This window comes from Diadema setosum, chromosome 9 (genome assembly GCF_964275005.1).
Source record: "Diadema setosum chromosome 9, eeDiaSeto1, whole genome shotgun sequence".
NCBI classification, from domain to species: domain Eukaryota; kingdom Metazoa; phylum Echinodermata; class Echinoidea; order Diadematoida; family Diadematidae; genus Diadema; species Diadema setosum.
Genome location: NC_092693.1, coordinates 879,308 through 904,958, shown reverse-complemented (window position 1 = coordinate 904,958; position 25,651 = coordinate 879,308). Strand labels below are relative to the sequence as shown.

Genomic DNA, 25,651 nt, shown 5'->3' with positions numbered 1-25,651 from the left:
ATATTTTCATAAAAATGAGGGGAGCCTGTTGTTACAGAACCCAAAGTCCACAGGTAGAAATTTTGGCATGTTATTCAAAGGATTAAAAATGAAAAGACCAGCAATGCCTAGCACTCACTTGATCACAATTTGTACTTGCGGGACTTCAATGCTGTACTCAAATTTGTAAAACTGGAGTTTCCTCAAGGATAAATTTCTGCACATGGATATGATTAAAGCAAGTACATTGTATTTGAACAGCAGTGTGGAAAGGGTGATAGTATTTCTCTTCTGTACCCTCAAGTTTTGCCCTTTCTACGCAAAACAAAACTACAGTTGTGTATATGTACATGCCAACCTGTCAGCTTATTATTACAGTATCAGAATTGCTGTACATGTAGAGTTGTGTGTTGTTGCACTCGTGTCCTGATATAAAAGAAATAAACATAGAACAAAACATGTATGATTGCCATAAATGTATTTTTCCCCTTCAATTAACACCATGTCATTTCATAGACATCCCTTTAGAATGTCCCTGCAGAGTGCTGCATGAAAAGAAATCAAATAAGATAGATGTGTCTGACAATAAACGTGAGAACACAAAGCTGTTATTATATAGAAAATTAATAAGGAATGATACCACATAGACCTTGAATATCTTTTGCCACCTTGAAATAGGAGAAAATGTGTGTTTTCTGTCATACCTTAAAAAATAAGGGCCTAAGAAATGGTAAAATTTTACTACATGGGAATCATAAAAAACAACAGCAAAAACACATGTATGAAACACTTGTTATAATCAAATTAAGAAACAAACACACACAAAAAACAATAAAAATTTCTGTACATTATTAGTACAGTGTACAATATATTATTGATTGTTTGAAACCCTCATAGTGTATAACAAATAGATTTCTCTAGTCCCAATGAATTCGCTACAATGAAAGTCCACTGTGCTGGAATATCAGTGCTTGATGTCAACATGTGAACGAGAGAAATAGTACTGAACAAGATACTTGTGGGAACGAAACATCAATACACAAATTATCAGAATGTAATACATGTAATTGATATTCACACACACAAAAATGCATTGCATACTGTGATGGCACCATGGTAGTGGATTCTAAGCGAAAGTCACTTGCAGCACATGTGTCAAAGATCAAACAAATATTTCAAATTATAATGCCTAAACCACTGCTGCTGTCAAGGCATTTACCAGTAGGTTTGATACCCATACCTCAGGATGCTGATCTGGGCACCTTGACCATCATAACCATAAACCCTAACTAGGCCGGGGAGGCCTCCGAGGCGATGTATCGCTATTGCAAAAAGCTATCGCCGCGACGTTTCATGACTTTTTTTCTTTCAAGTCTCCCGCATCTCTTGACACCAAATTTGCAATGCCCGGGCACGCGGTTCTGCAGTTGTGCATAAATACGTACATGCATGTCAGACGAAAAATTGCTCAAAAACGTGAATTTGTGTACAATTTCAATGCAAACTGTGTTTACAGGCAAATTTCATAAAAGCATGATTATTTTGGGGTTTTATTCATTGAAATAAATTAATAACATATTTTCTTGTTCGGAACAATGTCCCGGACATATTTCATTGAAAAAAACAAGGGAATACATGAGAAATTCAAAAAACAATAGAATGCACAATTTTTCTTCTCTTACATTTGCTAAGGACACTAAAAAGAATATTTACACAAAAAATATGCCTGTTTTGAGCTTTATTTAGTGATTTATACCAAATTGTCTGATTTCATGCATCATTATGCATAAATTAGCATAATTTAGCATAAAAATGGTCGACGGCAGAGATCTGGGGGAGGGGGGCCTAGGAGCCCCCCGCTCTATCCTCTATCATCTACCTAAATAGCCCAGCCTAGGTAGGGTTATGGGACATACTACATAAGGGGTTACTGGTATAGAGGAGCCTCATCATAACGAGCTGTTTAGGACCATTGCAATTTCCTTGCCTTGTTATATCGGGAATCTTGTTACTGGTATATCAGGGATAAAGAAAAGAATATACAGTGTACTCCCATTGTAACGAACACATTTATAACAAAGTTCCGGTTACAACAAAGAAAAAATTTCGGCCCTAACATTATCCGCTCTATATTCTTTATTTGTTAGGTTACAACAAAATTTCAATATAATGAAAGAAAACTGCCGGTTCCATGGCCTTCGTTATAACAGGAGTCCACTGTAATAGAAACAGGAACTGCAAAATTACCTTGTTATATTGGGTATCTTGGTATATCCCATCTCCCTATAATGAGGTTCCACTGCATTTAAGATTATTGGTCAGAAAAGGGTGACACTTCTTACTGATTTGACAAGTGTACATACTGCATGAAATTAAACATTGCCATCATTTAATCACACTAAGGAATTATTTGATAGATTCACCTGTATTAGTTATGATTGATTTCAACCAACATAGAGCCACAATGTGTCACCACAGAGCCAAGACCAATACAGTCTTCTTCTAAATTGAGATTTCATTTCGTATCTCTTCTAGAGGGATAATAAGGAAAAAAATCTTATTTTTAATAAATATCCTCCTTGATTTTAGAAGTGTCCATCTTGTAAACAATCTAAAGCCTTTAGAATCTGTCAGCTCAGGTCACTATGGAAGCATTATTTTAAAATTGAAAACATTTATTTGAAGTTCAAAAAATTGTAACTTACACATTATTCTAAACAATTTCTTATTAAAGACTCCCAACTACAGATATGTAGGACATTCTACTTGATCTTAAACTCTTTTTTTACCATGGAACTGAATAAAACAATGATTTGACATTTAAAAGGAATGAGTATGTCAACACACACTTTCTACATCTCTGATGAGGTCATCTTAGTCCAGATCTCGAAACATCTCTCCTAATATGGACATCTTGGCATGATAGGGCTGGGCGGAGCAATTCACCTGTTGGTTGAGTCCTTGCTGACTCCACCCTCTACCCATACCCTCTGGTCCATCCTCCCTGATGAAATTACGTATCCATTTCAATCTGTCACGTTTCCGTGGCAACGTCCTCATTGCACGCTCTATCCGAGAAAACTCGTGGCTGGCACTACAACACTCTAAAGCTCCAATGTCCACAGGATGTGCCTCTGTGTTAAAGATGTAACCACCAGCTCCCAAGATGCATTTTCCTTGAGGTGTATCAAAGACTTCGCCCACAGACCCATCACTGTGGATGAAGTTATCAGGATCAAAGAGAAGATAGAGGTACTTCAGGGTTTCCGCCAGGAAGAAAGACTCCATGCGATTGTCAAGCTTGTGTGATTTGACGTCTTTGACCTACAGAACAGGAAAGGGCAAGGATTTAAATAGTTGAGTTTCCTTACCTGTAGGAAAATTTAACACCAGACGAAGTACCCAATATCATAATCTTTTGGTTTATCTAAGCTGCAGTAAATAAGAACATGATTTCATAAACATGACCAACACTAACTTCAAAAAATAACAACCACATCAGCTGTTACTGCTTCTGATGGGGTTTTGATACCATGATTAAATGCATGAATTCACTTCATATTTAAGTCGATGTCATTCATGAAAAAAGCAGCAAATTATATGCAAATATTCAATACAAATTCTCTTTGTTATAAATGAGACTTGTATAATGTTGTTCCACAGTTCTCTCTTTACTCACACTTGTGTAGCCACAGTTTGTCCTGGTAGTCTCGATAGAGGTTAGGACATCACGACCCATTTCTAGTAGGATTGGATCCTTGGTTGCCTGGTACAGGTACATCACACTCTCCACGAACTCTGCAAGGTCAAAGGTCAAACTGTCATTTGACAAGCTATATAATGGTATATCAAAAGATTGTAATTATTTCTTTATTTTGCGTTTTCAAAGAAGTCTGGATTCAAAGTTTATCCTCTAAATGTTAGAATGCTCTAAAGAGCTACAACCTTTTATGACCATTTCTCTTGATAAATCTTTTGTCATCTTAATTTAAAATACAGAGACACTGTGGTTGTATGGCCAGGTGTCACATCTCATACGAGGTTGTGAGTCATATTCTGCATTCAATGTTTCACTACGAAATTAATGGGCAAGATATTGTGTTGGCTCACTTTGGGTTAAAAGGGCTCAGAAAGAAAGTTTAACAACCCTGTATATCAAGCAAAGACATGTTTGCTTTGTTTGATAAGACTTAATAATTTTCTATTTCTTCCTAGCAGTTCACTAACCAGAGTCAAAACAATCGCAGAGAAAGTGGTATGTGAATTTCTTTTCACATCAAAGAACATATATTTACTGGTGCTAGTGATAACATCTTTAAACAATGTAATCTTTTCACCATTTACATCACACTGAGGTTGGCTCAGAGTTGAATCCTCATGAGAAAGTGGTAATCATATCAGAATGTTTCCTGCAACAAAGTTTTCAGGGAATTGCTGAAATGAAATATAAAGTGTGTGGCATCACTATGAACAGCTATTATCTTTGGGCTTCTGTATGGCTGACTTTGTGGGTTCGTTGGGAGAATAAGTGAATAAAAGGTGGCTTCAAGACTTTTTGCTTGCCAAATTTGGGCAAGCATTTGTTCTCATTGTTCAAAGACACTTACCCAAATTTGATTTTTCTCTTGCCCCGGGCAATCAGGCAAGTGCTTATGTATCATTCAGCAGTTTATAAGGAGTTAAACATTGAAAAAGCTTACCAGGTCTAAGAGGGTATCCCTCTCGTTTGTCCACTGGCCGGTTGTTGACAATGTTGTAGAATTCTGGCAGGAATCCCAGCTGACGCCAAACTTGGTGGTAATTGTGAAGAGTCTTCATCCCACTGTCTATCTTTCCTATCAGACTCTGGAAGGAATAAAACAGGGTTTTCTTATTAATTTCTGGCATCATATAAATAATTTTGAAAGATAAATGCATTCTTCTGCAAAAAGACAAGACTAACACTGTGTATTAACTCAAATACCCAAAACAGTGTAGGCAAAATTGCAAATAATTTTCTTTCTGATTCTTGAGACATCAAAAGATTTTTTATATTTTTTTTTTTAATGTGAAAATGGTTTCTATAAAATTCAAAAAGGCAAATGTCTGTCATCAAATATATGAAATCAGTAGCTTCTTGTATTAACAAAATATTCTAAATCACAATATCACTGTGTATAAATGTAAGTATACACACATAATTATGTATCTGTGCCTGTGTATAGATACACAGATGTATATAAACTATGACATAGTGCCTACAACTGACACTGACCTGAAGTCCAGGCCAGTAGGCATCCAGTGACTGAAAGACCGGCATGGTGACCTGTCCTTTCATCATATTGACCCACATGTACCAGTCGTCCTTCTTAGAGAACCGATACACAGACTTCTCATAGGCTGGAGGAGGGGGCATGGGAATAGAGACGGATCATTTTCATTTCATTTCATTTCATTTCATTTATTTCAGCACGGCACATGATTCAGCCAGACGGCAGTTCTTCCTCATGTCCGTGCATCATGAGGTAAAAATGACATAAACTTATTTCAAAACATACACACACAACATACAATAAGATGAAACAAATCAGAGCAACACACCAATAAAAAAAGAAAGAAAGAAAAAGAAATGCTTAATGTTTGATGGTAATATTCTATAGTAATCAACTTCAGATCTCCACAGAGTGTAGGATAGATAGATATATGAAAGTTTGGTTGTTTCTTCTTTTCACATTCTTAATGTACTGATTAATTTCTACATTAAGTATGATTATTTGTGGTATGAAACATGTGTGCATTTCCTGCATGAGGAAATGATTACCAAGATCCTACATTCCTACATTGCAAGCACTTTCACCTTGTATAATACTCTTGATGAAAAATGACTGCAACATTCCATAGTCTCTCCTTCAACGATTTAGTGAAATTTAGACAAGTAATTCAACATTTCTACATGAGGAAGGGAAACTGGCTGAAACATGGTGGCCATCCTCTATGGATGCAGGACTGTGTGTGCAGGTCATCTCTTTTTAGATGAAAGAACACTGGCTTATTTAAGAAAACTTGTCGTCAAAAGCTTTCTACAAATTCTCTTCACCATAATGCTAATTCGAGAAGTTCCATTTTCTTTTTTCTGGGCATGATTACGGAGAGAAGAGAGAAGAGAGAGAGAGAGAGAAAGTATGAGATCAAAACAGACTAAAGCAATCCCACTACTATACTCAGTCAACCGAGATGTCTTTATTAGGTGATACGCTATCAGCGTATCACCTATTGTGATTGTCAAAATCTCTCTTTATTTTTTTTTATTCTTCTTTCTTTCTGGACAATTTTGTGTCGTCAATATCTCAAGAATGACATTACGAAATAACATGACATTTTCAGTCAACATGTCTCATGACAAAATCTAGCCACAATAAGGTTTTCATGACAGTAACATATCTATGACGTCATCTAGGCGCCATTTTGTGATTTTCGGACCTTGTCACATGATCGATCATAACTTCATAACTAGATGTCATTTCTGTATTATTTTCGGTGGACATGAAGTTCAGGTCACGCTCTATCTTACTTTTTAACGCTAGTTACACAGGTCATCATTACGCGCGCGTAAGCGCGCGTCAAAATTTTAAAAGGCTCAAAACGACTTCCCAATGGGAAATCTCGAAGTTTCAGACAATTTTAAGCGTTTCAAACATTTTCTCGCGTGCGCGTCCGTCCGCGCAATTTCGCGCGCAGAGCCCGTAAGCAACATGAAAATGCATTTTTTTTGACTGATTTGGATTCCTGATACTTTGAGTAATAATATCCATTGATTTCCGATCGATTTCGACCTATAACAAAGGAATGCACTGGCGTCAAAGTTGAAATTCCGCGTGCGCGTCTTTCTGCAAATATAGTGAAAAAACATGTTTTTGTTTATTTCGCCATAGCTCTTTAAATCGTCCGTCGACCCTATATTTCTATTGCATATCACAAAAGCATATGAATTGTAAATAACATTCCAAGTATCAATATTGCCAGGAAAACGCGATGACGTCATCATATCGTCATTTTAAATAAAAAAAGTGGAATTGATTTTTTTGAGGTACTGTTTCTGACATTCATTTGCTCGTATCTCTGTTGTTTAAGCTCAATATTATCCCAAATTCAGATATGTTGTACTTTGAACATTTGCCTCTCAAGTCCATGTGATGGTTTTGAAATATGATGACGTCATCATACTAGAAATTGTGATTAAAGGTAAAGACTCAAAATTGGACAGGTTTACGTGTTATGTCTATGGGAGGTGATTTTTTTTAGAACCATGCATTCACTTGACAACGTTTAAGCACCTTTACCTCAGCTGATTTTGCTTCATTTCCTCTGAAACTTAAGTATGTTGTAGCTGAGACAATAAGCTGCAGTCATCATGCATTTTATATTTTCAAATCTCCTCATCAGGTCGACAATTTTGTAGTTAAAGACTGAAAATGAGAACGCAATCTGTACGGAACGATTCCCGATTGTTCTTTGCAACTGTATATTGGTCGAATCCACGCGGCCACTTGTGGGAAGTTGAATAGCGCCATCTCAATCAGCAATGTCACGATAGTATTATCATATATTCAAGTTTCTCATGAGTACTTCAGGATAGCCGTGTGGCGTAATCGCTTAGCGCGCTGGGTGTTAATAACTCCATACCCGGACGGCGAGAAGGTTCGACTCCCGCAGGAGTTTTCTCTTTCTTTTTTTTCCTTTTTTTTTCGGCAGTTCAGCTTTACTCCGATGTCATTTATCGTATTATTTTATCAAGTATACGTAACCCGTGAACACGGCTGCTCTATTTCCCTTGTTTTGTATTGGAGATTTGGAGATTGGGTTTGCTTCATTAATTTTGTCACACTTAATGTTGTAAATTGCCCCTTGTTACAGTGTCCCGCTTGCCACCTTTCGTTTGCTCTTTCCTTTTCTCTTCATTGGTTCTTGTTATATTGTAACAGGATAGGTAGGAACATGTACGTTTAGATAACTGGCAGGAATGGGAGCTGATATGATTAGCTCTATTCCAGGTGTATGGCGTCTCGCTCATCTCTTTGAAATTCCAGGTTGTTATTGTTTGACCCAATATCGGAGTTGTATACAGGTTTTATGTTGCTATAGAGGTATCTTGTGCCACATGAATGGAAGGCATCACTGTTTAGTAGTAGTAATGAACTTTTTCATGTTGTAAATGATATAAAGATATGAATTTCACATCCAATCTTCGGGACAGCCGTGTGGCTTTATAGTCGCTTAGCGCGCTGCATGGTCATTATGCACTACCTTAGGACGAGATGTTCGGGACCCGCAGGACGCTATTTTTTTTTTTCTGTCTCTTTCTTTGTTTTTCTTTTGGCAGTTCAGCTTCATTCCGATGTCATTACCCCACGACACACAGTCACTCAAGTTCCTTTTTTTTTTTGTCGGAGGCTGGAGGTTGGATTTGCTTCATTTATCATACGTAATGTTGTAAATTGCCCTTGGTATACAGTGCCCCGCTTGCCACCTTTCGTTTTCTCTTTCCTTTTCTCTACGTTTGTTCCTGTTATACACTGCACAAGACAGGTCGGAAAATAATTTACATAACTCAACTGGAGCAGGAATGGCAACTGAATAAATTAACTCTAGGCCAGGTGTATGGCGTCTCGCTCGTCTCTTTGAAATTCCAGGTTGTTATTGTTTGACCCAATAACGGAATTGTAGACAGGTTTTATGTTGCTATAGAGGTATCTTGTGCCACATGAGTAGAAGGCATCACTGTTTAGTAGTAGTAATGAACTTTTTCATGTCCCTCCATGTCATTATAGTGTGTTCAAAGGGGTTGTGTGTCTATCTGCCAAAGAAAAGGAAAACCTTATTTTCGTCATGGCTATTTCTCTATACGTAACCGTAGGTGATGAGTGTTGTTGGTATCTGAGCAGTGAATAACACAGCATCAGGCTAAAATCCCCCTTAGTTATACGCGCTAAGCGTTCAATTTGATATATCTTTATTTATGTAGTCAATCACTGCTAATGGAGTTACAGAATTATGTTATGACACCTTTCACTGAAAGTTTGTAAAGCAAAGTTTATGGACAAGGCAAGCAATTGTACATGAATAATACCAATGATTTCAGAGGGAAATTATGGTATACCTAAATGTAAGGGTATCATTGCTTTGGAATTGCTGAGACAATATCTTGGCACGAGGGCTTCCACTTCTGATAACTGATCCCTTTGAAGATGTGTCGGTCACGGGTGATCATCGTGATTCATCTTTCACGTAGAAGCTTCCGTTCCACACTCTTAGTTCGAGAAGACTTACCATCATACTTCAAATTATGATTAAAGGTAAAGACTCAAAATCAGACAAGTTGACGTGTTATGTCTATGGGAGGTGATTCTTTTTAAAACCATGCATTGACTTGACAACGTTTAAGCACCTTTATTTCAGCTGATTTTGCTCCATTTCCTCTGAAACTTAAGTATGTGGTAGCTCAGACAATAAGCTGCAGTAATCATGCATTTTATTTTTTTTTAAATCTCCTCATCAGGTTGATAATTTTGCAGCTAAATACTGAAAATGAGAATGGAATGTGGACCAAACGATTCCTGAATCATCCTTCACATATAAGCTTACGTTCCTCATATTTTCTCGTCAAGACATACATGGCCGAGAGGATAAAGGCGACGTCACAAGAGACGTGAGGTTGCATACGTACGGGTTCGAACCCCATAAGAGCACGAAACAAAATGCTTACATCTTTTGCTTTTTTTCTTTTATGGAGTATTCACCTTCGTCCATGTAGAAATCACGTTTTCATGTAAACGTACACACACACACAGGTACACACACACACACACACACACACATACAATATCCCTTTGTTTTGTGTTGGAGACCACATTGCTTTGACTGTCAACTTGGACTTGAAATTACAAATGTTAAAGTGAAGATGACTCTTAAAAGACCGCATGGCCATGTTTGATTTTCTTTTACAATATAAAGACCTATTGGTAAATACTCATTCACATATCCTTTCCAATCAACTTACTTGGACACGCCGACACCACACGAAATTTTCAATTGGTTGCATGACAGAAACAATTTCATCTGAATTATGTAGGACTGTATAAAGAATTGGACTTCACGAATATTTCTCAATATTACTTCAAGTCGCTACTTAACATTATTTTCGTTGTCGATCACTGAAAATGAGAATGGAATCTGGTCGAAACGATTCCCGATTTATCTTTGCAACTGTATATTGATCGAATCTACGCGGCCACTCGTGGGAAGTTGAATAGCGCTATCAGTCACTTGACGTATATCGCCAAAAAACTGAATATCGATGTAAATTTGTGTTGTGTATAGCATACATAGATAGATTTAAGTTTCGCACAAGATCTTCGGATCTTCCGTGAGGCGGAATCGCTTAGCACGCTGCGTGTTTATAATGCCCGACCGGAAGGAGAGAAGTTAATCGAGTCCCGCAGGACTTTTTCCTTTTATCTCTTTTTTCTTTTTTTTTTCTGCAGTTCAGCTTCACTCTGATGTCATGAACACAGCTACTCTATTTCCCTTGTTTTGTATTGGAGTTTGGAGGTTGGGTTTGCTTCTTTAATTTTGTCACACGTTATGTTGTAAATTGCCCCTTGAAACAGTACCCCGCTTGCCACCATTCGTTTTCTCTTTCTTTTTCTCTTCATTTGTTCTTGTTATACTGTAGCAGGATATTTAGGAACGTGTACGTTTACATAACTAACAGGAATGGGAACTGAATTAATTAACTCTAGTCCAGGTGCATGGCGTCTCGCTTATCTCTTTGGAATTCCAGGTTGTTATTGTTTGACCAAATAACGGAGTTAAAGACAGGCAGGGAAGGAAGTGACTTGATATTGCTTCATAATGAGGAATTTCGGGCAACACCTTTCCAAGTGTAGTGATTATGACGGGTTCTCTGTCGTTTATTTTCGTCATGGCTGTTTCACTAGTTTAGCCATAGGTGATATTATGTTGTTGGCATCTGGGAGAATAGAACAGATCAGTACCAAACTGGAATAGCCCTATAAGCAATGTGGTAAGCGTTCATTTTTTTGCATTATCTTTCTTCTTTAAAGTCAATCACTACTGATCGAAATACACAATATAATATGACACGTTCCATTGGTAGTTTAGGAAAAAGGAGTTAATGCACGATGCAATGATAAATGTGCTACCATTGATTTTAGAGACGTCATTGTGATGTGGTACTGGTGATGGTAAGGGAACCATAGATTGCTTTTAAAGTACTGAGACTTTGCATCAAGACCGTATTCCCATCTAGAATATAATGCATGTTCGTGCGGCGTTTTTTTTTTTTAATCCTGACGTGGACATTTTCTTTTTCTTGTTTTAAATTTAAGAATGTTATATCTAAATTTGTTTCTTTCCCCTAACATGTTTTTTGGTTGAATATAAAGTTGGACGTTCCGTGACCGAGCAGCGATTTAGTTACAGTTTCAATGCATCTTGTTTACCATCTTCTCTGACATTAAATTGATGGTTTTTATATTTGATATTGTCTGTCTATTTGCCTGTTTATGCTCATAAAACACTGCTATAACAACTAATACATTTGCTTCACTTGTCACACGCAATGATATGGATTGCAGTTGTGCATGCAGTTTTACTTCCGCCACCTTTCGTTTTTCTCTCCCCTTTTCCCTCACTTTGGTTTTGTTATACTGCAGATGGGAATGATTACAATAACATAACCCAACTTGAAGTAGGAATGAGAACTGAATAGATTAACTCTAGGCCAGGTGTATATAGCGTCTCGCTCATCTCTTTGAAATTTCAGGTTGTCATTGTTCGATCAACGGAGTTGAAGACAGGCTTTATGTTGCTATAGAGGTATCTCGCGCCACATGAATGGAATGCATACGCTGTTTAGTATTAGTAATGAATTTTTTCATGTCCATCCCTGCCAATAAAAGTGAAGTGTGTTTGACGGGGTTCTGTGTCATTCTGCCTATGAGAAAGCAAAGTTTTATTTTCGCCATGGCTGTTTCTCTATGCGTGGCCGTGGGTGATGGGTGTTGTTGGCATCTAGGCAGAAAAGAACCGAGTATCATGCTATAATACCCCCCCCCCACCCCCCGTTAGGTTCTAAGCGTTCAATACGGTGATATATCTCTCTTCTTTATCATGTCAATCACTGCTGATGGAATTACAGAATTATGTTATGACACGTTTCACTCAAAGCTTAAAAAACAAAGTTTATGCACGATACTAATGGTGCATGAGTCCTATAGGCCATTGATTTTAGATGAGAAATTAAATTATGATATGCCTATAGTAGGGGTGTCATTGATTAGGAATTAATGACACGATTAAGCACTCCTTCCACTTCTAACTGTCCCCTTTGAATGTGTGTCGATCACGTGAGATCGTCATAAATTATCATTCACGTATAAGCTTACGTTCAAAGTGTACTCTTAGTTGGAGGAGACCTAGGCCTATAGTTACATGGTTAAAGGCGATGTCTCTTTCGCTGGAGCCGTACGTTTGGCCCGTTTTTCTTTTGCCCTTTTCTCTTTAATTGAGGCATCACTTTCGTCCAGGATAAATCACATTCTCATGTAAACAGACTCACTTCCTCGATATCCCTTGTTTTGTATCGGAGGCTTCATTGGTTTTACTGCTAGTAAATCTCACAGGCTTGTATATAGCTGTAAGAGCTCTCTGAACTGATCATTATGATAGCAAGATTAGAGGGAGTCATATTGGTTATGTAAATAATGGTCAAAGGTCATGTTTTAAAAGGCCACTGTTAAAGCCAAGATGGTTATAAACACTTAATTGTCATGTTTTATTTGTACGTGTCGAGGATCACTTGGACCCCGTTTACAGTGCGAGGCTCGGCCGCGGCTCGGCCGCGCCGAGCCCACCTTCATTTCGGTGTAAACGCGCAAAAGGCCCAATGCGGGGCCAAAATTGGCCTCGCATTAGGCCACGCTCTGGAGGTGGTCTCGGCCGCGGCCGAGCCGCGGTCGCGCCCGGCCTTTTTCTCAGTGTAAACGCAAACTGGGCTAAATGCGCGGCCAATTTTAGTCTGGTTTCCAAACCCTAGCCTGTACTATTTCGCTATTCAGGATATTAACCACTTCAACGTCGAAAACTAGTATAGTTTAAGGTGGTTTTGTCCTGCAAAGGATTTTCTCCTTCGGCAAAGGCCTTTGCCCGAACGGCGACTTTGTCGCCACGGAATTCAGTTGGCAAAGGATCTGAAAACCAGACAATACCAAATTGCGCTTGTTTACAAGTAGAGCGCCACTACGACAAAATATTGAAAGGTTTGAATCAAAAGCGCGGCCGAGCCCGGCAGTGTAAACGGACTAACTTGCGGGGCTCGGCCTCGCAAATGAGGTTGGCCTTGGCCGCGGCAAATGTGATCTGAATAGTGTAGGCCCAAAAAAGTTCAACTAAGTATCTCATTATAACTTCAAGGTGCTATATTACATTCTTTTCTTTGTCGATCACGGATGACCAACATCTGATGACCCCCAGCGTATCACCTAACTCGTCTTCAGTGTGACGAGTTTCATATCTCGTCTACTGAAGTGATCAGTATTATGTTGCCACAAGTGTTGCAGCCCTTCTTCAAATACAGAGAAAGTTCCCTATCTTGATCTCTGACCATGACCAAGAGGTTTGACCTTTTATCTTCATCACATAGTAAACAAATCTATCCGTTTTTTTCTTCCTACTAAACCACATTACCACTGGATATTCTTATCTTCAGTCAGTTACGGCTAAAATTGACATTATAACCAAAGTTAATCGACCCTTCACCTTTGACCTTGAGGGATTCCCCCCACACCCCACACCCCCATCTTGTCAGTGCATCTTTACCACATGAAGCATACATGGGACATGTATCAGCATAATCATAATCCACATCAATTCATATTAACAAGGTATACAGGGAATAATTTTCCTGGTGTCGCAACGTAATTTTCTATCCATTTTCACAGTACTGCTACACAAATTAACTTTTGCGTAGCTAGTGTTCTTACATAGAAGTGTACAGGATATCATTGAAGATATTTTTCATCAGCTGAAATTGCTAATCAAATTTGAGTTTGAAAATTATTCCCTAGTATATCGTGGGGACAGAGAGCCAACCCAAACACAAAATGTCTCTACGGTTGACACATCAAATAACAGTATGTACACAGTGTGGGTACTCTGGTGGCCCTTACTAGTGAACATGTCCATGAGATGTTGGTTGCCAAGCAACAAGCTCCCCTTGACCAAGTACTCCAAATATGAGTCCACTCCAGCTCCAATGCCAGAGTCCAGAGCCGTCCACTTCCCTGTCTGGACGTTCACATGGTTGCCAACCTGAAGTAATGCAAGGGAGCAATGTACAGTCAAAGAATTGAAATACCACCTAGCCTAATCTTGGACAGGGGAATTTTATGGACAAACAAATTTCAAGTCAATATAAAAAGTAAATAGTCAATGTAATGTTAGGTTCAAAACCTATCAGTTTGCATTTATAGAAACTCAGTCACAATCTTGTTATGTTGGGTTTTCTTCCTTGTAGAATATGTACCAGTGTACAGTTCACATAGTGACTAAAATGTCACAATTCCTAGATGCACGTGTTTGAAAGAAATTGTTGACTGAAATAGAAAAGTAGCAAGAGCTAAAGTAAGACATGTGCTTAGAAAAGAGTAAATTGCAACATTAGGATTTGACAGGATACAGCTTTGAATAAATTGACTAGAAACGAAATGAGAAAGGACAAGAGACCCACGGGTCTAGCGCTCACCTGAGTATTGCACTAATCTAAATTATTCACAGCTCTACCAAAATTTGACAAGGCATTCTTATAGAAGATGAAAATGTACAACAAGGGCCCAAATTTTTAAAGATTCCTTAATTTTGAGGGGATTGGGGGCCCCCTGGGGCCCTCTGGGTGGGGCATGGTGCCCATGTTGATAAATTGAGATCCTAACCCCCTAGGGATACTACCTGCCAAATTTGATAAAAATCCATCATGAGGTTTTCAGGAGGAAGATGAAAATGTACAATTCAGGCCCCCATTTGGACCTCCCCATCACTCCCCCCTGCCCCCAAGAGGGGCACCCCTGGATCTGCTATGAACACACTTGATACTACAGTCATAAATAGTATTAACTTAGCTCTATCACTCCTGATTCTAGAGAAGATTTTTAAAGATTCCTTCATTTTGGGAGGTTTGAGCCCCTTGGGGCCCTCCAGGTGAGATACGGTGCCCATTTGAACAGATTGATATCCTATGCCCGTAAGGATACTACCTGTCAAGTTTGGTGAAAATCGGTCATAGGGTTCTCAAGAAGAAGATGAAAATGTACAATTTAGGCCCCATTAGGACCCCTCCCCACCCCCCTGGGTCCCAAGGGGGGCACCCCTGATTCCGCCATGAACAAACTACAGTCATCAATGTACTAGCTCAAAGTATTAACTTAGTTCTATCACTTCTGGTTCTAGAGAAGAAGATTTTTAAAGATTCCTTCGTTTTGGGGGGTTTGGGCCCCCCTGGGGGCCCCCTAGGTGGGGCATGGTGCCAATTTTACAAATTGAGTTCCTAACCCCCTAGGGATGCTACCTGCCAAGTTTGGTGAAAATCGGTCTTGGGGTTTTTGAGAAGAAGATGAAAATGTAAAAAGTTTACGCACGACGCACAACGGACGCCGGATGCCGGATGAAGGGCGATCGCAATAGCTCACTTGAGCCTTCGGCTCAGGTGAGCTAAAAAGTCAGAGCACAATTTGAGTTGGAGTGGAAATGTTTGCCCAATTTAGTTTTTAAGGCTAGGCTAGAGTTAGCAAACGTTGTTGTCCGTAAATCCTTGGAAACATTGACTGCTCTTAAAATGTCCATTATGGAGACATGAAACATTAACGTCAATTTAATGTCATAGTCTGGAAAGTCCCAAATGAATACCTGAAACTGTACACACCCTGATATCCATGTACCTGAAGGTTTCACAACCAATCTTATTAGTACAAATCTTGTGGGAGAAACTGGCAATTCTTCATCAAAATCTGGTAACATATGAGATGGACTATTTACACAGTTTATCAATGTTTGTTTGTATACATATTACAGAAATAAATCTGCATGACTGGTTACTGATCAGTGGTCACTAGATGCCAACCTACCAGACCAACATCTGATCTGAAGGACCAGAGAGAGTCCAGGGCCTGGAGTGCCCTTTCTTCAAAGACCGGGTCACCTGTCAGTCTGCTGAGGGTACCAAACTCCACAATGAATGTCCCTATACCAGCAGTGCAGGAAACCAGAGTCTCACCCTTGGGTACTCCATGTAGTAGGTTCACCGTACCATATGGCATTCCAGTGGGCGTCTCAAAAGCTGCAAAATAGTATCAATGTGAAGCCAAGAATCTATTGCCTTCAGAACACACACTCCTTTTATCAAAAAGATAATTTCTATATCAACAGCATTATAGGCAAGAGTTCCTAAAAAAAAAACAACAACAACAATAAAAAGCAATAAACAAACACATCAATATCAAATAGATGTCAATTGCATTACCCACTATGTGTGAACACAAATTCCTCGATGTAACTTGGGAAGAGCTGTGATGAATACATTCTTTTTGGGAGGAAGCACAATTACACTACATGGCACTTTACATCCAGAACACAAACAAAAGAGTCCTGAATGAGCAAAGAGCTAAAATTTGTCATGTCATAATGACAAGACTGCCATAATTGTCTTATGTCTGAATCCAATCAAATTTTCATTAGTCTCTTGCTCTCATTTGTACTGGCTTAAAGTGATATGCCATATCATGCTCTTGGAATAATAAAATACTGTAATTACTTCAAATTAAAAGAATGCACTAAGTCCCAAACTAAGTCCCAAATATACACTTGACACATAGAACAATGATAGAGTAGGAAGAAACAAAGGAAGAAAAAAGGAAGGAAGAGACAAAAAATAGCATACCTGGTAGTAGTTTCCTGGCAACCGTTTCAGCCATGTCGAGGAGAGGTCCTTCACAGGGCCAACCAGGGGGAACGTCCATCCCCGCCCTCTTGGCCAGGAGATGGGAGGAGAGGAACCCTCCAATGACTGGCAACAAAATGTAGTCATTGCTTAAGTTCTTTAGCACATTTCAATGAACATTTCTACGACATAATCAACACAACAAACATGAAAACTTCAACAACGAAATGTAAACTTAATATGCCTTTTCCTACTGCTTTCACTTCAGAAAACAGTCTTTGAATTGTGCTATTAACTGTCAGTCTGGACATTTTGTGCAATTTGTGTTTGGGTTCTTTTTTATGCAGAGCTTGCTTATAAGTACATGGATGACTATAGTACAGAATCCAATATCTTCAAAAAAATTAACACACACACAAATTTTGTGTGTGTATTTATCTTTGCTATGGTTCAGTTTAGAACGGAGGTTGCTAAAATATCTGCACCCATAAATATTATGTCTACAGCATCTGTCACTGTCTTGAATTTTCTCTATGTAGTGGGGGGCCTTGCATGTGTTATTTTTGATTTTCAGTTCAAGTTGATGTAAAAGTTTAATTTTTGGTACCATTGTAAAGGTAATTGTCTATAGATCAATTTTGGTTCGAGTGTCAAGCACACAAGTACAAGTAAGAAATACTCAAAATGGCCGCCAAAAACCAAGATGGCCGCCAACTTCTAGACTTTTGTCAAAAAATTGGATAAAACTCTCCATTTGAAGTGATTTAAGTGCTGAACCTGATATTTTCAAGGGTAATGAGATTATTGGACACATTTAGAAATAAAAACAATTAATGCCTTTTGCTTAATTTGCATAAATTTACATAAATTCCATTTTAAAGCTTTTTTCCTTTAAAAGATATAATTATTTAGAGACAAAATGTATAGAAAAAATGAAATAATCACAAGAAAATGATAATAAGGAAAGAATTACAGCGAAATCTTCCAGAAATGTCCTAAAATACATTTTCAGCACATCCGATGAATAGGGGGTCAATAGCTCCATGTTTTACAGAGGCATTATACTCCAAAGAAAGGTCTTGGAACTGCTAGCGCACCCATTTGAAGTGATTTAAGTGCTGAACCTGATATTTTCAAGGGTAATGAGATTATTGGACACATTTAGAAATAAAAACAATTAATGCCTTTTGCTTAATTTGCATAAATTTACATAAATTCCATTAAGCTTTTTTCCTTAAAAATACAATTATTTAGAGACAAAATGTATATAAAAAATGAAATAATCACTTTTAAAGCAATGTATCAATACATTGCTTTGAAAGTGATTGCTATACAGAATCAGAGCATATGTGAGTTTTGTCCTGGCAGCTCATATTACAGGATATAACAGTAGTTGTTGAATTCATGTTCATGGAATACAGCAGTGAACACAGAAATGTACACATGCACGTTACATGATCAGGAGTTGATATTTTCACATGTTAGATTTGCGAATAGTACCCAGATCGCAGAATTCCCACAAATAACCCCAGGAAAACAGGTACAGTATGAAGTCTCATTAATAAAGATTGTCTTTGATGCGTTTGAGGTGACAAAAAATGATGTCAAGTATCAAAACTAAATGCAATCGTAGAATTTGCTTTGTGTTTGCTCTGTGTTGTGGGCTGCTCAGGTACAGCCCTGTTGCGATTTATACAGTGACTGGGCTGTGTATAGTTAGTGTACAGTGTATTTACATAATATGCACAGCCCTGTACAGTGTATTTACATAATATGTGTATGCACAGGCCTGTCACATCATTATCACAGCAAGTCATGACTGGTACTCTTAGTGGTCTCAGTCTGGTGGCCCCTGGCTGGGCCCCTTGCCTTGGGCCAGCACTTAGGCTCCTGGCCTCGGCCCGGCCTTGGGCCCCGTGAGCCCCTGGGCCACCGGGCCCCTGGGCCATCGGGCCCCTGGGCCATCGGGCCCCCCGGGCCTGGGCCCACTTGGGCTCTGGGCCCCTGGTTCTGGGCTAAGGCCCGTGGCCTTGGGTCCGGCCTTAGGCCCCGCCTTTGGCCCGGCTGTACTTTGTACATGGTCTATGTGAAATCAAGCTTGTCTGTAACTGTATAATTGCAAATAATTACAAATAATCACAAATGATCAACAGGTCCATACTATGAATATATGAATATATAAATATATGAATATATGATTATATGAATATATGAATATATATGTGAATGTGTGAATATGTGAATTATATAAATGTGATCAGGCGTTCTGTTACGGTGTCAGATCTGCAGTCATTCATATATAGCAAATTTTATGCATGTATAAATGGTATACATTCATGTGTACAGTATGCTACACTACCGCTATGAAGTAACTTAATGCTCTACCGGGAAAACCGTTCCTTACTGGTAAAATATTGTCTTACCGATCTGCTTTCATTCAAGCATTACCTTTTGAAAACCGTTGCAAAGCTGACATGACTACTGGGAAAATACTCACGTAAAGAGAGGGCTTACCGTTGGCACAACTTTTACCGTACCGTACCATTGTTACCGTACCTTTACCGATAGCGCGCAAGTACTGCAGAGCGCGCACGCCCGCAAATCTGTACTTCTACCAAAGATAGTAGATAACAAGATACGAAGGCGCGCGATAAAAATGGACACATTATGGCTACCCTACATGACGATACAAAAGAGAGCTAAGTACAAACTCAGTAAACCTAGGAACATCATTCATTTCCAAAGGTAGTGGTATCTTTATTATCTTAAAAAGATTTAAAAATTATAGTCGTAGCTTTTTTTCAATTAAGGGGATTATTTTGAAGAACGAGATTTTAGAGTTATAAGGATTATTTCGTGGAGGTAAAAATTTGGCAACAACATGATCTCACAATCAAAACGCTTGATAAACAACAACAACATCTTCAAAGACAGCGCGTCTCAGGCAAAAGACACACATCACCTGAGACGCGCTGTCCCTGAAGCCGCTGCTGCTGTTTATCAAGCGTCAAGGCAGCACGTCTCAGGTGAATGCAGCTGTTGGTTACTGATTTTAGATTTTGTTGCATGCTTTGACTTGGCATTTGACTTCTGAGCTGTCAGACACCTGTCCTGTAATCTAGTCACAGGTAACCTTCATACATTAGGTCATCACATCTGGAGTGATTTAGTGAAATGTTTCTGGCATCATATTTTGGTAACTTCTTATTGTGTTTTACAATGACCACTGATCTTTGACCTCTGACACATCTATTTCGACTTCTAAGTGTCTAAAAATAACATCATAACACAGGTTTCTGTAAAGTCATTGCAGTAGTTACAAAGAATACTACATTATGCACAGATAGATAAGCAGAACATAATTATTTGACTGGCATTACAATGTGGAAGAGTAATGATAAAAAAACAAGGAAAACACAAAGCTGTTTGCTAAAACATAAAAGGTAAAACGACAAAGAGCTGAAAATATTACTGCAAAGAAACTGTCAACATAAGATGGACATCATTGAGGATAGCACAACATATTCATAATCATAATGTCACTTTAATTTGAGACTCGTCCATTTTGATGTCTGGTTAATGATGACCATTTCAAGTTGTCTGAACTACTTAAAATTCTGACCTGTGATGTTGAGTCATGATGATGTCTTTATAGAGAAAATACAGACAAGTATATCTGCCCCCCCAAGGAAAAACGCAGTATCTACATCCAGCTCCATTTCTAAACAACCGAGATATTCACCATTTTATATTTTTGCCAAAGCCCCTGGAAAATATACTCTTTTGAAAAATTCCTTCATTGTGGAATTTTAGTCTATCTAGCTACCAATTTTCCTGGAAAATATCATTTTGTGTTTTTGTTTTGTTTTTTCAGTTATTGATGAAAATGTAGATACTTTGGGGAAACCCCACGCAATTGACTGATTTCCCCAAGGAAAAACGCAGTATCTACAATGGAACGAATTTCCCCAAGGAAAAACGCAGTATCTACAGCGGAATGACTAGGATTAATCTTCTGCCATAATTATGTATGCATGTATACATCATTGTTCAAGTATTCTCTGGCCCTGGGGGATGCATCCTCCTTCCCCCCCCCCCCCCCCATTTATGCCCTGATTACAGAGCAGGCTTCATAAGATTGTTAAATAACAGATCGTTCTTGGAACGTTTGCTTAAAAGTGTATCCCAGACCGATCTTGCTGTAGGCCTAGCGTTACGTCGATACGTGTTTAATATGAAGCTTGCCAGGGCTGTAATGTGATGCTACATGGCCTAGCCGCTAACTAGCATCTAGAATACTAGATCTAGATCTGTACAGTCTAGGTTACAGTCTGTCTAGACCAAAATAAATCTAAATCGGATGTCTGGACCTAGATCGACCTAGACTAGGTCTAGTTTTTATATCGTTTATTCTAGGCTGGCTACGTAGCAGGCTACACGAGTCTACCACCTCAGGCTATACATGCACGATGCTCACAGAAAAAACAAAAATAGCCTAACGTTAGAACTGCAGAAGGTTTAAGCCCTACACGAGCCAGGACTCTTTGATTAGAAAAAAAAAATACATCTAGAACCGGTCTAGAATGAAGTGACATCCGCTCTCTAGGCCTATTCCTTCTGGATTGAACCTAAGTTTAACGTCATGTAAATTTGTAATGTAGGCCTAACTTTTTTTTACTTGTAAGTTATGTAGCATGCAGCATCATTCTGGGATCATGCATGCATTTTACGCAACCCAGTCTCACTAGGGTCTAGACACTGTCTAGATCCGATAAGAATTAAAATACAACTTATTCTTAACTGTCTCTATTTTGTCCATTTACCAAGGGTACCTATTTTTCACATGGACCCTTATCTATTGTCAACTATGTAATTTTAAGACAGTATGGTATGGAGTAGATAATTGAACATTGACACTTCACTAGACTTAGGATTCTAAAAAGTGGTTAAGTTTTAGACTTCTTACTACAGGCCTGCCCTAGAGTAGGCCTAGGCCTATTCAAGTCCAACACTAGATTTTTCTTTAGACTTTCGGAATACGGACCCTGAAAGTTCTGATTAACGTTAAGTCTAACATTAGAAAAGAGACGCAAGACTAAAACGTTACTGTCTAGACAAGTCTACAATCTAGACTGAGATCTAAGGGAGGGTGTAACATGTTACATAACCTGACGTTTATCCGATACAACACAAATAGTCTAGGCCTAGATCTAGGCCTATTGCCTTTCGACGAAACTTTCGGATTCGGAGCCTGAGGAATTTTGACAAGGGTCTAGGCATAACAAAGTTACTTCACAACAAGTTAATATTGAAATAGTACGGATAATGTTAATCATTGAGGTAGAATATGAAAGAATAAAGCTGATCGTTTATCACACGAAGCGAAGTAGGGCCTAAACACAAATGTATGCATTTGTGTTTACCTCGCTTCGTGTGACAAACATGCATTTGTATGTGTTTACTTCGCTTCGTGTGACAAACAATCAGCTTTATTCCTTCAATATTGAAATAGTTTTGAATAACTTACTCATTATCTGCAGATAAATTTTTCTTGAGGGCTAGGCTCACGAGTAATTTTCCCCACGACAACATTTTGTTTTATTCCAAGTACACACTCCCACTGTATGCTGACTAGCCGGGCCCTGTGCTGACTGCATGCTGCACAGCATCAGTGCAGCTAGCTGCAAGCTGTCAGTGTTGTGTTGTATTGTTTAATGTGCACTCGGTTAGTCTTAATAACACACTGTTTTATATTAGGATCACGATCTCATCAAAATATTTACTAATCAGTATTGTTTCGGTTAGATATTTTGAACATTATGTCTTATTATTGAGCAAGTATGTCTAAAGAAAGCAATTTACGTTCAAAATACAGAACAATCGGCAAAGTATTCACATATATAAATAACAGTGTCTGGTAATTAAGACTAGCTTTGTAGATACTGCGTTTTTCCTTGGGGAAATATTCATCATGTAGATACTGCGTTTTTCCTTGGGGAAAGTGCAAGTTAAGTGTAGATACTGCGTTTGGCAGTTACGGAAAAGTGGCTTTCTAAACATTTTTTCAAAAATCTGAATATGTCATATGAAGAAGGATTGCCCACTGACTATATTTATGCAAAAAAGTGAAAATCGCCAAAAATGTTAGATACTGCGTTTTTCCTTGGGGGGGCAGATATTTTCATTGACCACAAAGTTCTCCCACATCCTCCTTTCTCACCTCTTATGTTAGTCTCAAACACAGACACGTTGATGTCGTCTTCAAAGGTCAGGTGATCGATGAGAAGATTTGCCACTCGTTGGAACTCTGAATGATTTCCCATGATGGCCAAAGTGTCGAGGGCATCTACGAGGGTCAGAGAGTAACTGAAAGGGAAGCAAATGCAAAATGAAACCTCCATCACCATAGCATACAAACGATTGTGAATAATTTAGTACATAATTTACTATGATGTGAACTTGATATACTCCCCCTTACTGAATAGATTGAGCAAAGTTTAGAAAAGGTACAACCATCTTTGGCAAAACACAAATATCAAACCCTAAAATCATCTGACCTTTACTCAAAAACAAAAACAAACACAAAACCATGAGAATTATTTGAGAACCAATATCAGCTAAACATCACAAATCACACATTTGGAACACCTAAACCATACACCCTGAAGAGTTGTCTCATTCTCATTTGTTGTAGAGCAGCGCTTCCAAACCTTTTTCAGCAAGAGGCCCACTTTGGCTCCTACATCTTTTTTTTCCTCTTTTTTAGACCCAGTTTGATCAATCATTAATCTCTTTTTATTCAATTTCTGGCTGTCATTGCAACCCACCTGTGAGAGTTTCGCGACCCACCAGCAGGCCACAGCCTGCCGGTTGACGACAGCTATGTGGACAACTTCCTACTAATTTTAGGGTTACTGCCTATATCATCAACTTTGAAATTCCACACTATGTACCTCTCTAAAGGTGTATAAGTTAAAAGACTGCACCATTCATTATTCTAAAAATGTTCTTCAAAGACCAGACATACAATGTATTTGTTACAGTACATAGACACATAAGATATACCCTCAACAGTCAATTCTGGAATGTTAAATCTAAACACATGCAGACACACATATGATGTAAGGGTGAGCTTGTATGAGGAGAGAGAAAATGCATTTAATATAAGAATAGAGGTATATGTTTACCTGCCCCATGTGTCTACGCCATCACAGGTCAAAGGCTGGAGTTCATCATAGGGAAAGGCATTTTCAATGTAGCTGTCATATGCAAACTGGAAAATTGCCTTCACTTTGTCCCTGTTGTGACAATCAAGACAATCACATTTTGTTACACATGAAAAAAAGGAAATATACCTTACTTGTAAATTGTGATCGTATTCTTCACTGTATTAGCAACATAACATCTCAAACAATTTGGGCTCTCATGAGAAATCTGGAGTGAGTGGATACTAGGCTATGAAGCTGTTTTTTTGTTTTTGTTTTTGTTTTTTTTTTTTAAACCGGAGCTTTATGGTTCATTAATTTGTAAATAACGTACTGAAGTTAACATCCTATCTATGGATAGAGAGAAACAGTAGATAAGTGCAGACCTCTCAATCTTTCTGACTGAAAAAAATATGGATTTGGCTCAAAAGTAGGAAAGAAACAGCAGTTGCCATACATGTAGGAATGTGCAATAAAATTATCAAGGAAAATAGGAAACTCCTATAGAAACAAGAGCTAGGAATGGTAAAAAATTCAGATTTTATCCTCAAAATTCAGAATGGTTGGTAGGTCTGTAAGTGGTCCAGAACACTTAAACAACATGCAATATTATAAAAAAGGAATGACCAATGAACTTTTTATCTCAAAACATTAAATTTCCACAATCAACTGCAGAAACTCCCCCAACATAGCTGTAATATTTCCAGATTTATTTGCAGCAGCGACATTTCGATTCATCTTTCCCATTAAACCGATACATTCGTATGGAACCAAATCTTCGCACTTAATACTTATCAGAATAATGGCAATGAAGTATGGAAGCTGTTTTTACCTGTATGCTGGTAGTTCATCAATGATGTCTCCTTTTGAGAGGCAGCCAAGGTAGGAGACAAACAGAAGAAAAGGTAAAAGGACTGCGCTGAACAAAGCTGTGTACATGATGTTTTCCTCGGCCCTCACCTAGGCCAAGACGACCACAACCTGACAAATAAAAAACAGATTTTCTGATGGGGTGGTGGTACTCTCATGTTAAAGTCTGCATAGATTGTATCTCGAATTAAAATTTTACCCTTTATGCTATGGCATGAAATGAACATGTTGCTCCAAGAATTACGATAGAAAATGAAGAACAAAAATGAGTGTTCGTAACGAAGCAGATCTATTCTGATTCTTCTGCTTGATTTAAATCAATAATCACACAACAATCAAACTCAACAGGGCCCAGGCCAAAGTAACTTTGAACACATACAAGTAAATTTATCTTTCACCACATGCAGCCCAGCCAGCACAATCCCAATCTCACACAAAAATGAAACTCATGGCAAGTCTTTTTTAACAGCACGTATGGAATCTGTAGTGATCTTTTTACTCGCACTTTTCATCTGGGCACTTGACAAGTTCAAGTACGATAACATGCCAATGGCAGTCTGTACTTTACTGGAAGAAGAAGAAGTCAAGCATTTACCGGGATTTAACA

The 25,651-nt window shown here is 38.5% G+C and overlaps 1 protein-coding gene across 1 annotated transcript; it reads right to left on the bottom strand.

Moving 5' to 3' along the window:
• Nucleotides 1-1,671: 1,671 nt before the first annotated feature.
• Nucleotides 1,672-25,149, bottom strand: LOC140232657 (ER degradation-enhancing alpha-mannosidase-like protein 2). The gene is made up of 10 exons (XM_072312761.1): nt 25,007-25,149; nt 24,157-24,267; nt 23,190-23,335; nt 16,970-17,095; nt 16,158-16,369; nt 14,208-14,349; nt 5,234-5,358; nt 4,680-4,824; nt 3,659-3,777; nt 1,672-3,303 (listed from the first exon to the last, which is right to left on the bottom strand). The coding sequence occupies exons 1-10, from the start codon at nt 25,111-25,113 to the stop codon at nt 2,854-2,856; spliced, it is 1,683 nt and encodes a 560-aa protein (XP_072168862.1). The 5' UTR covers nt 25,114-25,149; the 3' UTR covers nt 1,672-2,853.
• Nucleotides 25,150-25,651: the final 502 nt, after the last annotated feature.